Source organism: Rhyacophila brunnea, unplaced genomic scaffold, assembly GCF_057557595.1.
Source record: "Rhyacophila brunnea isolate RB1 unplaced genomic scaffold, BYU_Rbru_1.0 scaffold_8, whole genome shotgun sequence".
Classification (NCBI taxonomy): domain Eukaryota; kingdom Metazoa; phylum Arthropoda; class Insecta; order Trichoptera; family Rhyacophilidae; genus Rhyacophila; species Rhyacophila brunnea.
In genome coordinates, this window is record NW_028233350.1 from 10,372,817 (window position 1) to 10,388,994 (window position 16,178).

Sequence of the window (16,178 nt, forward strand, 5' to 3'; positions counted from 1 at the left end):
TGATGATGAAATTCAAGACTATCAAGAATACAATCAACGTAGAGAGGCCGTCATCCAGCAGTGGATTTATTAAGGCTCGTGATAATAATGGCATTATACATATAGATAGGTAGATAGTATAATATCACTGATTTTGATATATATAATAATTCATGTGTAAGTAAGGAGTATAATAAGGCTGAGGAGGCCTTCATCCAGCAGTGGATAGGTCCAGATTGATGATGATAAGGATAGTAAAAATAGGTAGATATTATACAATATCACAAATTTTGTTAACTATAACAATTCGTATTAATTTATTTCATTGTTTGCAATGGCAACTTAATATGACTATATTGTAATCTATCGAAATTAGTAGCCTAATTATTCAATAAAAAAGAGTTCGTGAACAGCCACAAAGAAGTATTTAAAAAAATCAAATTTGTTATTAATTAATAGAAAACTCATCTTACAATAAAAATGTCTCGATTGAAATTGATTATTTAACATGCTAATAGAAATGTCACATTTTTCGATTGTTTCTGCAAAATTCTAAATTTGAATTCTGACACGTCAAATGAACTTGTTATAGGCGAAAACAATTGAAAATCAATCATATATTTCAGTTTGACAGATAAGTGGCAGTGAAGTAGTTTTAGATTATATTTTCGTAATAATTAGTGAGGAAATATGTATTTATTTTGTGTTAAAACTCAAGAATACGCCAATGTGCTACTTACAGATTTGAATAATTTTGTGGAATATTTATTTAGATATTTTGCAATATTGATTATATAGAAAGAATTAAGCGACATTATAATCGATTTGCGGTAGACGAAAGGCAAGATGCGAAAATGTATGGTGACGGATATAAAACGCGATTTAAAAATGATTTTATCTGTGATTGTGTCGAGTTTTATCAGATTGTGCCCGATTCAAATGGAAGTAGATTCGGGACTCCAAAAATTGAAGTGAATTCCTTTAATAATCAACAAAACGGTGCTTAAATAAAAAAGTTGACGTATTTTCCAAAATCTCTTAGGATAATAATATATAGAAGATTAATCGCAATGAAGTATGGCGCCTTTTGCATAGTAGCATAGGTTCAATTCAAATTTCAAAAAAAAAATTCTATTGGTTAATATATATTATTTTCTCAAAGGGTTTTCAAAAATTATGCATGTTCAATAATTGGAATGTTACATTTTTAAATCTTGTGAATTATTCGTTGAATAAAAAAATAGTTAATTAAAAAAAAGATAATTCTTATTAATAAGCAAGATATAAGTTATCAGTCATAAAAAAATAATAAAGTAAAATAATATAATAAATAATCTTAATATGTAATTAATATTTAAAGAGTATATAGGTCCGATATATAAAAGTATTTATTAGGGTACTTGAGTATTTAAATGCAGGTATTGATTATGTTAATAGCCAAATATCAAAAATAAAATGAATTCCTTAATTTAATATCATAGCATATTGCTAATCCAATTAATAAATCTGGATATCACTATCATCCAAAATGGTCAATCCACGTTCCTCTGTTGCAAGTTAATCAATGGCACTTAAGGGGGGGCTGAAGAGCTCGGTATTCAAATACAATTTAGTATAAAATGGACCTCGGCATCGTAAGCACGTTAATGTACTCGTAAATCGATCTTTTGGCAAAAATCACTAATCATCGGAGATTTTATTTAAAAAAAAAACATTATTTTTATTATTGTCAACCTTCTACATTATTATTATTGTCGACAATCTTACATTATTATTTGATAAACACCTGCACGTGTCCGCTGATCAGAAAACAGGTTTGTCAAAATAATATAATATTTGTAAAATGTTAATTTCATCATAGTTTTTAATCAAACCTGTGCAAGTACATACTGATAACTTGGGTGGATATCGTAGCAAACATACTATTGATATATCTACGGGTATATTATTATTATAATCCAATTCAAATTGAACATAGGTTGATACTCAAATACTATTATAGTATCTTTATGATTTCGAGAAAATAATACGATGGAATATATTATATAATCCATATCAATTATTTGAAAACATTATATTTTCATGTATATAATATAGTCAAAAGGTCAGATAACTGTTTTTTCTGCAAGATAAAATCAAAATTTACATATACTTACTTAAATGAAGAATTACATTCATGAGTGAGCACGGCTCAAAGCTCAAAGTTGACTTTATATAACTAATAGAAAATGCTGTTTGTTTCTACGAATAAAAAATCACGGCAATCAGAAAGGCCGAAAAATATGGCCGACAATGCATGATACACAAACATAAAATACACAAAATTACAAACACATACGATGTTTACCGCACACGTGCAGACCACGTGATATTTGTTTACGCAAAATCGTCGCTTTCCAAAATGGCGAATTTGGTTGCCAGTTTTTACTGCGATGAATCACTGTGTTCCTTCCTGTCTTTTTTTATTCGTAGGTTTGTTTACTATGTACACCGAGAAATTTCCATTAATAAAATCGGAAATGAGTTGGAATATAATGCAACCAAAACTGGAAAAATTCTATTATGGGTGTTTACTTTTTGAATTAGTTGACCCCAGAAAAAGAGGTACATGCCACCACGTGAACCACAGTGGATATTAGATGGACAAAACTTAAATAATATAAATATTATGAATAAAACTTAAAAAGTACAAAATAATTACGTCTTCGACAACCCTGACGTTATTTTTTGCCTGCCAGTCCGACTGACGAATAAAAAATAAATGTGTGTGGTGAATGTATGTTAATAATTATTTGTAGGCACTCATGATATAAATTATTTCGTCCATTGGCTTTACATACAATAATGGTAGGTACTACCTACCTATTGTTTCACTAGTTGTATAAAAGTAAAATTGCGCAATAAGTACCTATTATTTTTAATATGTAGGTCCTACACATTAAAAATAAATACTATTCATTATTAATGTTTTTTGGATAGCACATGAAATAAAAATGTAGGTAGATATGCATTTCAACATCCTTCGTATGTTTAATTCTCGGACAATTTCAGGTTAAAAAGTTATTAATATATTATTAAGTTTATATTGTGGCAACCACATAATTGAAAATGTCACCGTCATATTGGTTGCAATACTTCCTCCCAAACAGCTGATTAACAAATTGAATTTAGTAACATTTACGTACCTACCTATATTAGAAGATATTATTTTTTGGTCACCCCATACTGTCTTCACGTCGACCGTGTTTATGATTTAAATTTAATTTAGAGACCATTTACATTTGACACAAGCATTGTCGGCGACCTTTGTATATTGCTAGTAGACCAACAATTCCGGACCACATATAAAAAAATCATATTTTCAATTCTCAAGGGCAATTCTGTAGAGCTTACTCTTAAGCCAAAATCTCATCAACATAGTTTTGTTGCTTTTTAGGTATTTTAATATCTATTTGGTACCACTAAGTGATTGTCTAGACTACAGTAAGTATCTAAGCTCCGAGCGATATAGATAATCTCTTTTTGCATTAAGATATATATATACATTTTGTATTATGTCCAACACTTGTGATTGCTCTCATATCTGGAAGAACGCATTGGTTAAACGTTTCAAGGATAAGTCACTCCTTGAATATATTATTATATTCAAATGTTTACATTCACCCCGTCGCAGCTTTGATTTATAAACAATTTTCTACAATTAACACAGAGTAGCGGTTGTATATAATTTTTTACGAAGAATGAATTGAAAAGTTTGATTCACAAAAATCATCATGAAATGGGCCAAAATAAAATTATTCTATTTTATTATTAGAATGGAGACACAGCACCGGATAATATCAAAATCTCTAAGCAGTTAATATTTAAATTTACAGTTTTCTTTAAAACCAATCATCCCATATACCTACCTATATTAGTTTCACAAGAAAAACAGAAGAATCGATGGCTTAGTGCAAAGATAATATTATTGTATGTCCAGTTTTTGTCGAAATTGAGTTAACATACACAAAACCTTCGTCTGCATCATCATACTATATTTATGTTCTTAAAATATTATACGTCCAAATAGGATATTTGAGAAAATATTGTATCATTCAAACACATAATAATATGTATACATATTTCTCATGCCTCTCAAATCTTTAAACTCGATTTTCTCAAAACATACAAAACTGGACATATATTATCTTTGCACTAAGCTGACTAAACCATCGATGTTTGAAGTCAATAAAACATAGAAATTTATGTTGATATTCTTCAATGGTTTGAATATGAACTACGTAAAAAATGACCAAATTGTAGATAATAAAACGCTATACTTATTACGATATTTATAAAGTCACAAAAACATCGGAAAATCAACCACAATTGTTATTGATTGAAACTAATTGTTAATTCATTAAATTACATATTAACTTTTTTAAATGTCTAAATTATAATAAAGTGAGGTGATTATTTTAAAAAGTATAGTTAGAAAAATATTTCAAATGGAAAATAATCCATCATGCTATTTTGACCAATTGGGTTTTAATAACTCGACCATTTAATCTGGTTTCCATTATCACGCTGCCAGTTTTGCCAAACACGCAAATTGTATGTATTTTCAATCTAAAGTTAAGTTAAATATTTGATGAAAATTCTCAACTTTTTAATAGGTAATCATTTCTGTAAGTTAGAACTCTCGTTAATTAGGTACAAATTATATAAAAATCATGATTTACTCATATTATTATATATTTTAATTAAAATTTTCCGTATAAAATCACCGTCCATATTATAAAAAGTAAACTTACAATAATTTATATAAAATTTATCTGTTATTAATATTAAATTAGTATATATTATGAAAAAAAGATGTAAAATGCACCTAGCATTCTTCTCATTACAATTTAATGTGGATCTTAGTCGCCTCTCTCTCTGTTTATAAGAAGCTTCTTCCATCGTATTAGCTTCATACATGCGGTGTCTCTTTATTCACAGTCAAACCACCTCAGTCTATGTCTCCCAAGCGTATTTTTCCCTTATAGTATGTTGAAGAAGGACCGTTTTGGTAGTTATGTGTCTTCCATCCTTGAGTTTTGGCATGCTCAGCGGACTCGGACAATCTTACAATCCTTATAGTTTGTGTTTTTGCTTTCTTCCCAGATACCACATTGCATGTATAAGATTTGGAAAATGCTTCAAAGTATCTTTCTTTCAAAGATATCCAGATTCCTCTCATTTTTCGTAAGTATTCCAATCCATATGTCAATATAGACCTGATGAGAGTTTCGTATAATTTACTTTTAGTTTTCTCTGTAAACCGTTGTAGGATCTGTTAACTCTACTGACTTCTTAGCAGATGTCATTTCGAGGGGTGATGCATAATATCAGATATGATAAAAAGTTATTTACCGTATTGATGGAATGTACTGGAAGTAATTTTGTATTTCTGATTAATTTGTAACAAATTCAAAATATGAGAAATTTATTCGCAAGGGCTAATCTATCATTATAATTTTCTATGATGAACAACATCATGTATGCATTAGGTAGGTACACTAAATCAAGTCGCCATCATTTAGTACCTACATTCGTTTTAGTTTTACTTGATTGTTATACTGTATTCACGATGAACATACCAACGGACGTGACTCATTTACCACGTCCACGACAAGACTGAAACAAGAGAGGCGCGGAAGAGGCATGAAAAGCTTGCTTTGTGACGTCATTGATGGTTTCTAACGTCTTTTATTTCTGATATCTACGTGGTCCAATGAAAGCACTGGTTCAATGATGGCATCCAACCCCTACTTCCGTACTACAAAAATAATCAATGCGCAGCAGATATGTTTTGCTGAGTTTCAAAACCCGCTATAACACTTTTTTGAAATAATTAAGATATATATATATATATATATATATATATATATATCGATGGATTCGTTATTAAAATCTCTACAAGAAATTTTATCGCCTCTTTCAAAATCCGCTACGATAAACTGACATTTATGAAACAAAATCCATGCGTCTATCAATACCCGCTATAACACTACTGAAACATTCAAAAACCTTTTTAGTTCAAAAAGTTTTTATTGATTTTCTCAACATAATGAAAAAGTGTTATAGCGGATTTGAAACTCAGCGACAAATATAACATGGAGGGAGGCGTGAGACGTGGTGATGGACGGTGGGAAATAGCCTGATCTATGCTTGCTCTATGGTCCAACATTGGAGCGTGACGAAGTAAAGTAATTAAGTTGTTAGCCATTCACTCAACCCAATATACTCATACATTGAATCAAATTTAATACGCGTTGAAAAACAATACGCATTTCTTGTTAAGCCACGGGATCGATCCCGTCATCCATTTCTTTGAAACAGTCGCTCCACTAAATAGGCCACCTTATATTGATTATTCAATAAAAAATATTTTTGCTAAATGTTTATATGTCTACAATATTATTATTATGTAATTATTTTCGTTAAACTATCAAAGAATGCTTGCTTTTTGTGCGTGCAGTTATTTTAAATCTGGTATATAATTGGGAATAAAATAAAAATCACAAGACCCTCGTCTATAGTCGACACTATTGCAGAATGATACATCAATTTTATTGCGATAGCGTACATACGATTACTATTAGCTCAAAATCTTCTTATAAAGTTTTACATATGTCATTTAAAAAAATATTTTATATCGTAGTCAATTTATAATGTAAACAGTTGATCAATTTCAATATTTTTTTGTCATACTTTGTTTAGTGGTATATGACCACGAGATTCGCATAACTAAACTGTTTTCGATTTGATGTGGCAAAATTGGAAAACTGTCAACACAGGAAGAGGATGGAAAAAATATGATGGGACAGATGATATATGAAATGTGAGCATTTTTGCGGTTGAAAATTTTGTCGAAAAAAAAACACGTGACCAACGGAGGTCAAATTTATACGGAGACATCTAAACACTTCGAGTACACATCGATATCAAATATTGACTCCATACGCGATGTCGAATACGGTGAACATCTTAAAATTTATGGGAAGTGTTTATTAAGAATATGTTGGTTTTCTTTTTTCAAATAAAATTTGACAACACGGTTCGCTGCAATATTTATATTATGACGAATTGAGTTGATGGCAAAATTTTGATGAATGGTAAATCTGATAGTATTATAATATAATAATTCCACGTTTTAGGTACTTGAAAATATGCAAAAACTGCTGGACCAATGATTGTGTTTGATAGCTTGAATGAAGAACCTGGGTCCCATAATCGGCGTAAAAATAAAATATATTACATCAAAAGGTTATTTACGACCAAGCAAGGAGAAGATAGTACCTATGTATAGATTAATGGTGATTAGAGGTACTATGAGTATTTTAAGCCTACATTTAAATTAGGGAATTGAAATTAGGGATTTTTTTAGAAAAAAATACTAGTTATTATATATATATATATATATTATTTTACGTGGGGCTACTGCCAAAAGTTGGTAAGTTTTGAAATTATATTATGGAGTAATTGCAATTTTTAGTTTGACATGCCCTCCGAAGTCAGGCACAATGCTCATTTAGTTGTGTTCTATGTACATGTTTTATATATCGGATTGCCTTGATTTTTTTCTAGCATAGATTTATATATAGACACATGATCCGTTGTTAACTCTAAATACCTAAATTATCAACTTACCAACTTTTGACAGCAAGCCCACGATATATTATAATCACGTATTGGACTTGAAAATATAATGCAAAAAATCACTGATCATATTTTGGATTTTCGTCGGTCAAATACAAAACCTGGATATTACAATGAACATAAAAAGAAAATTTATTGCTTTAATGAAAAAGATATACGTAATGTTAATGTTGTGCTTGTAAATTAGTGCTTTTAGTTAAATATAACAAACTATTAGTTAAATATAATATTATAAAACTATAAGCAGATTATGATAAATCTAATGTTAGATTTTTTAATAAACCTACAAAGTCTCAGCTGAGGCTTATATAGATGCGTATTTATATACTGCATTCCAAACCATCTACAGAATAAATGATTAAATAAACATATACCATTCATAGGGGGCTTATATAATAGCTGAAATCATGTGACATTATAATAATTTATACAAGTTGGTTGGTTCTAGAATTCCGTAGACAATAAGCATCTGCTTAAAAAAACCTTCGCATAAAAATAAAATTACAGTGAAGCAAAAAAAATAATGAATGGAAAAAAATATTTAATTTATTTATCAGATTAAAGAACATAATTACAGGTAAATATTATTTTTAAAAATACCAAATTCTAGAAATAGTGTCTCCAGTTCAATTGATTTTGCGTTCATAGATAACACCAGTAGAAATTTAAATTATTAATATTCATTTTATTATATTTGTTTTCTCAATTTCGATTTTTACAGTTGTAATCAGTACATAACTACAATTATTATAATATAATATACACATTCAGTCAGACAAAATATGTATGAAGCCTAAATTCAGAAGCTTACCAGCACTACATAAACGCCTTGTAGATTTTTTTTATACGGGGGTAAATTTTGGGGGGCTTTTTAAACAGAGAATAATTGTTGACGGCTTAGGAGTTTTCTTTATAAGGTAATTGTTTTGTTAATAATATACATCCTCTCAGAAAAAATGAATACCCAAGAATGCTTTGATGTAGACCCTCTTTTTGATCATTACTTCACAATTTTAGCCATCCATGTTAACAACTATATCGGGATATATACTTATAAGCAGAAATATGTAAAGATGTACATACAAAATTTAATTTTATATACAGGTAAATTGCTGCCCGGTTCAGAAAAAAAATATATCGTATATCATAAACTTTGTATAACTACGATTCAGAATAAAAATTGCAAATTTAATAATAAAAACTTTCTGCTAATAGGTACTTAATGAATTTTTAAAATACGTTTTATTTAAAACAGTTCATAAGAAATATAATCTTACATATGTTATTGACAATCCTTCATTGTCCGATTGATCGAATGAAGCACTCACGAAAAAATATAGCCAAGACACCCGGCAGGAATCGAACCTGCGTCTCTTGGTGCAATAAAGCATGGCAGTCGTAGCATAGTGGTAATTCATAGAGCGCGATACACAAGAGACGCAGGTTCTATCCTGCCGGGTGTCTTACTTTTTTCAAAAAATATTTTTTCTATTGGCAATATTTTCTCATGAGTATTTTCAAAATTATGTATATTAAATAATTAGTATGGTACATTCTTAAAATCTTGTGAATTATTCATTGAATAAAATAAATAGTTAATTAGAATGAATTTAGTAATCAGAATGAGTTATTTTTTTGATTATTTATTTATTTGTTAATACATTTAATTGTATTGTTCAAAATTAAATTGTTAATATAGATTTTTGATAAAAAATTTGATTTTCATTCATATTCGGTAATTTACTTGAAGGAATAGATTTTTTTATAAAACTAATTTAAAATATATATATTTGAATATAATGTTTTTTTAAATATCAATTCCGCAGAGAAAACGGGTAAGATACTATTACTTATTACTAAACTCCAGCTAACAAATTTTTAGCGGCATTACGTCGCATGCTGAAAAAGAAATTGTCCCCTCGGGCAACTAATCAATTTTATGATGATCCTCGAAATTATTGTAGTGATAAGTTACCTTGGAACACCTGCCTACAAAGTCGCAGGTGTGGACGGTAGCTAAATATAGAAGACAAAGGCGTTCAAGAGTTTTACGTGAACTTTGTGTAAATTAACAAGTCGATAAGGCCGATTTTATTGAACTGAAGGCATTGCTTGCTTCGAACGCTAATCGAATTTTCCATCCATTGTGATCTACCAAAAAACGTTATATTCCATAAAGCAATGATTCCCAAACATAAATCATGATTATACTATAATATGAGACTATTTTTAACGAGTCTATCCAAATTCTGACTAAAAATTGTACATAGTGGAAAATGTCGTAGCTCATTATTAATCCATATAAATCTGGATATCACCATCATCATAAAAGTGGTCAATCTACGCTCATATGTTCCAAGTTAATCGAAGGAATGTACTTCCGTCAAACTTAATTATCTTATTGGCATAGTTTTGGTCGCTCTTTAGGTATTTTAATACATATATGGTCCACTAGATGATTGTCCAGACTACAGTAAGTATCTATAATAAGAACGATATAACTTGCCTATTTTCGGTTTAAGGTAGGAACCTATATATTTACATTTTGTATTATGTCGAACACATGTGATTATTCTTATAACTAAAATGCATTTGTTAAAGGTTTCATACCTACCGAAGGATATGTCACTCATTGAATATATTATTATATTTAAATGTTCACATTCACCCCTTTGCAGATAAGGACAAATTTCTTCAATTTACACAGAGTAGAGGATGTATTATCAGTTTTTTTTTTTGTTATAATTAGTATGTCACCTAGTGGCATAGTGGACAATGCGCGTACGGGACGTAAACCCAAGAGATGCAGGTTTGATTCCTGCCGGGTGTCTTACTTTTTTCAAAAAGATTTTTTCTATTGGTTATACTCTTAATATATTTTCTCAAAAGTGTTTTTTTTAATTATGTATATTATATCACATATAATATTTCTTATGAACTGTTTCAAATAAAATGTATTTAAAAAATTCATAAAGTACCTATTAGCAGAAAGTTTTATTAATAAATTACCAAATTTTATCCTGAATCTTAGTTATACAATACTTAGAAATAAACTTTTGTGAAGTAAAATGAAAACCTTGATAGAATGCTAATTTTACATTGAGGTATCACAGGTCAAAGGAAATTTAGAATGCAAAGTAGACAGTATGTACAACGTCGATTAGCTTAAAAACAAGTCACAAGATGTTAATGCAAATCGGTGGGATAAAAATAATACGATACAATTAAAAAACATAATTTAAATATTTTAGAAACATAACTATTAGAAAAAATCGGTCTATTAAAAATACGTGGCGACCACAGAATAAGAATTGAGAAGAGTGGAAACAGCAACGAGATGCCTTTATCCTGGATTAAATCGTTAGCCACTGAGATGATGACATATATTTTTTTTTAAATATCAGTACTTAAAAATTTTACGTTACTATAAAAAATCTTGCATTATAATAAAACTTATCATATGTACGGACAATATAGTATGATGCATTACAATCTGAAAGTATTTCCTTGTAATCGTCAACTTTTCCCATTATTTTTTTTATTACAGTATAAATTTTCTAATCAAAAAGAGTTACAGCCCATAATAATAATAATATATTTTATGTCACAATTGTACAATGGAGAGCTTTTATTGATGATTTTATCATTATCTACTGATGTGTTATATTATTTAACGCAATTTATACGATAAAATACTATAAACTCTGTAAATATTTGCATTCTCATCGTATTATTATATTTTAGAACATTTTTGCAAGATTACACCCGTTGTTTTTTTCCGTCGGGATCACCATTTTGTAATTGTTTGATATGATGTCCAACTACTCAGTTTAATTTTATATGGATACATATTTGATTAATAAACATAGAACCGTATTAATAATTGTATATTGTTTCATATTATCTATTTTTAATATAGCGTGATAGTATGACTTTATTATTTTGACAGTTTTCTGTATATTGCGAACAAACACAGTATGCGAAGAAAGTTTATTTAATTTAGAGATTATGTATGAACTGCTTGACTGAAAGGTTTGATATCGACTAATCATTAAATGTAACATGATAAGTTTGAGTGTTTAGTATTTAATTATCATCTGAAATTGTTGGTTCTATTTTATGTTGATTCTAAACACATTCTTCTAAGAAAACATAAATGCTTGAATACAAATATCAATAATAATCCGAGAATGAGCTTCGTATAACGGGCCTGTCCAATTATTATTCCACACCCGAGGGTCAGACTGCCTTATGTCAAAAAATAACCATTCTGAAAAAACTAAATTAATGATTTTCCCTACCCTTAATTTTAATATTATAGTATAGTTAGGTACAATAAAGTGTGAATCAGGACTTCTTCTTCTTATTGTGCCATCCCCTAGCGGAGGTCGGCCACCATCAAGGCGATCTTATATTTGTCGTCTGCTACCCGGAACAGTTCGGTGGAGCTGCACTCGTACCAATCACGGAGGTTCTTAAGCCACGAAATGCGGCGCCGTCCTCTGCTACGCTTCCCATTGATCTTTCATTGAATGACAAGTTTGGGAATGCTGTATTTTTGTCCTCTCATAATGTGGCCGAGGTATTGTAGTTTCCTGGTTTTGATACACGTAGAACTTCTCGGTCCTTCCCCATTCGATTGAGAACTTCAAAATTTGTCACCCGGTCAGTCCAAGGAATTTTGAGGATGCGTCTATACAGCCACATCTCGAAAGCTTAAAGTCTCAGTGACATCTCTTGGTTTAGCGTCCATACTTCCATACCATAGAAAAGAATTGAGAGCACATAACAACGTACCATACGCAGTCTCAGACCTAGGTTAAGATCTCAATTGCTAAGGAGGCGTCTTATTTTGAGAAAGGCGCTCCTTGCGATCTCAATTCTAGTTTTTATTTCCTGATACTGGTCCCATTTCTCATTGACCCATGTACCTAAATATTTATAATGGGTCACATGTTCGATTGGTTCGCTGTTAATGACAAAATTTGTGTTGGTGTCTGGTGTCGCTGTTTTTGATACTAGTAATCAGGACTACAGATATGATAATAATTTACGTACCTACATAATCTGTACTTAACAAATTTTTGGCATTTTTTTTACTTAACATGGTTCTGAGGTACAGTATTGTTCAGTGGCGAAGGGTGGAGGTAGGCTGTTACTGTAACTATTATGGTTTGGTTTAGATAGGGATTAATTGATTTTTAAAAACTAACCAACACCATCTCTAAAGTGTAGTCTGATTTCAATGAATACAAATAGGTATGACTGACAAAGATACGTTTGCACTATTTATGGCGGATCTTAACAGCTTACCTCCACTCTTCGCCACTGACATTGTTGTAACATAATTCACAACTGTTCATATTACACGTGTTCTATTAGAGAAGTCGATAAATGAAAAATAGCATTATTATTATGTGCATGATTAGTGTAATAACGCGTACGAACAAAATGCGGAAGAATTGGATAATATAAGAAACATGGTTGTGTTCTGTAGATTGTTAAAAACATGAAACTGTAAAACGTATATCATAGAAGAAATAATATTTGGATAAATTTAGTCATCCAATGGTACTCAAGAAGTAGAAAACTTCTAAAAGGTTAGGTTAAGCTGAATATAAATTCTGCACACCCAAGCTGACAATGATTACGATGATGATATAGGACACAGGTACTCTAAATTAAATAGAATAAAATTCTTACCTGGCATTCATTATGTGGTCCTCGTGATTTCCTCTGTTTAGGAAAACTCCTCCAGGAAAAACTAGTAGGCAGGATAGCAGCAGGAGGAAAACCTCCAGTCCCTTCTTGCCACGATCAACAAAATCTCCATTGAATACGTAAGGATTTTCAGGTGACGGAAGACCATTCTAGAACAAAGTAAAGACACCTCACGTTTAAACTCTGTATTAATTGTAACTGAAACATCTGCACATGAACTTGAGTGTTCGTAGTACAGTCGCATTAGTGCACTCCTAAGATAAGATAGAAATATCAATTAATTTATAAGATTGCCAAGAATGTTAGGAAATCCTGCCCGCGGGATAATATGGTTTCCACAAAGGGAGTGTTCAGATATTGTGTTTATCCTATGCTTCGAGGCTGGAGCATGATAGGATAAAGAAAGTCGACAATTAATTGAAAATATGACCAATTTATAAATATTACTTATAAATATATTATATATGGTTGGGCCAATAATGGTGGCTATCATTTCTTTTTTCCCACCTACATCAAATCCCTAGATATTGTTGCAAGTCAGAGCTACCAGCAGTTACAGGTCATCAATCAACCGTGATTAAATAATACTAAATTCGATTATACAGATTGATTCAGAAATTATTCGTAGGCCACTGCCGGGTCAGCTTAATATAGTGTGACTGTCGTTCAAGCGATACTTCTGAATACCTGGCAAACCGTGATATCGGCTCTTATCATTCATCAAAATTGTACCATCAAGTGCCGCGTATCGGGTAACCCAATAAACAATCGGGTGAGACATAGTGCAACCAGACCACGGAGCCAGCCTCACCCAGCGAAGGTTAGTGCCTGGCATCCAAACGTAATCTCATATAACCCCAGCATCTACCATCATAAACATCTTGTCACAAAATTACATTTTACTATGAAAAGCGCAACGGACATAATGTATCAATGTGTAATATATATATATATATTATTATTAATATTATATCAATCTCGTACCAGTTTCTTGTTTCATAATTGTATACAGTTTATGAGACGATAGTACTTCAATTTATTAATCAGGTATATTATGTATATTATAACAATATCTAACATTCTGTTAGCCATGAGATTATTACTGCAGTTTCTTTGCATATAAATTATTCAGAAGCGTGGCTATACGCCTGAGAAATGAACTTCAAATATTTAACTTTGGTATTATCTGAGCGTAAAATTTAAATTCGATGCTATGGCACGTCGTAGAATCAGGATGCATGGATTTCCTAGGTAAACAAGATGCATGAATTTTATCTCGTTTGCAATAATAAATTATTCATGTATCTCTCTCATTTTTTTTATTTTTATTTTATGATATAAATAGCTGTGAGACATGGAATCTTACCAAACTTTAACGATCTTGACTATTGGGATTTGAGAATCAATGTCTCTGTCGAATTTTAGGGTACGACCACGTTAGTATGCTGATAAAAAATGTCTCAAATTGCAAGCTTCATATTTTTCCGCTAGGTGGTATGTAGAGGAATCATCTTAAAAGAAACAATTAAGCAACGGTCGAATTTAAATCGTTGATTGGTAAGTAAGTAACCATCGTAATTACAGTCGAACTTGGTTATGACGAGGAAGATGGAATCGACTGAATTAGCTTGTTATAAGCATTACTCTTTATATTGTTATATGACATTTTCACGTCACGTTCTATTTAAGCATAGAACATAAAAAATCTAAAAACCATCGTAAAAATCCCCGACAACAAGCATGGCATTCATAATCTACAAACTAAGCCGGCTCGCACATCACAACTCGCCTTGTGTGCCTGACGGCCATAAATCAAATTTTCTGAGACCGCTGACGAATGTTGCATGCTACAACCTCGCACATCTGCCTAGCGGCAAACGTCAAACGTGAAAAAGGAGAAGTCTCTCGTCTGCCATTTGTATTGTGTTGATTGTATTAACAAACGTCAAACGCGGTGACCAGCGATGAGCGAGCAATGACAGTGTAGACAGAGACAGAGACAGAAATGGCCGATGGCCGCAGGCTGTGCGCTTGCGCGGAATCGACATTTTTAGATTTCAACATGCAGGCTGTAGCAAATGCGACATGTTGCATCTGCGGATCGTCGAGCGTCGCAGTTGCATCGGCCAATCTGCGAAGCTCCATTTGTTAACGTTTGTTTCTTGGTTTACGATGACGTCACATCGACGAATTCGTCGTAAGACGCATGCGGCGAGTTCTAATGTGCGAGCCCACTAAGTTGTTTATTGTATGTAGATGAGCCGCCGGCGCTGGTAGTTACCTACTGACTTCAAAAAGCTTGGATTTTTTACATGCAATTTAAACCATATGCGTGGATACTTTTTCAATGTTGTCGGAAAAACACCAATTAGGTACGTAGACACTTAACTAGTGTCATAAACGTAATCCGATCCTGGTGGTATCGGTCAAGTTAACTGCCCGGTCAGATTTTATAGCTAGGGTCGAAAATGTTATTTTTAAACGATCGACACATTAACAGCTTTGCTCGATATACCTGTACCCGAGAAGTAGCCCGTTATAAGAGTGTATAAATGTATGGAAAACATCATAAACTAAAATATCAACGAATGTTTCCTCATACATCCGAGATCTCGCTATTTCCGTGATCGTAATAACCAAGTTCGACTGTATAATCAAATATTATTTAGAATTATTATTTTCTAATCTAAGAATAAAATAATTGATTTTATATTTACTTATATTAATTCATATACATAATATATATATTCATTAATATGCCATTTGTAATTCATTCAAATGGGTTAAGCCATTTT

At 31.3% G+C, this 16,178-nt stretch overlaps 1 protein-coding gene across 1 annotated transcript in view; it reads right to left on the reverse strand.

Moving 5' to 3' along the window:
• rdgC (retinal degeneration C) overlaps positions 1-16,178 on the reverse strand; it is a 350,015-nt gene that overhangs the window by 120,008 nt on the left and 213,829 nt on the right. The window contains exon 8 of the mRNA XM_085959019.1: positions 13,366-13,532. Coding sequence (XP_085815145.1) covers positions 13,366-13,532 — 167 coding nt within the window. The remainder of the gene's footprint in view (positions 1-13,365; positions 13,533-16,178) is intronic.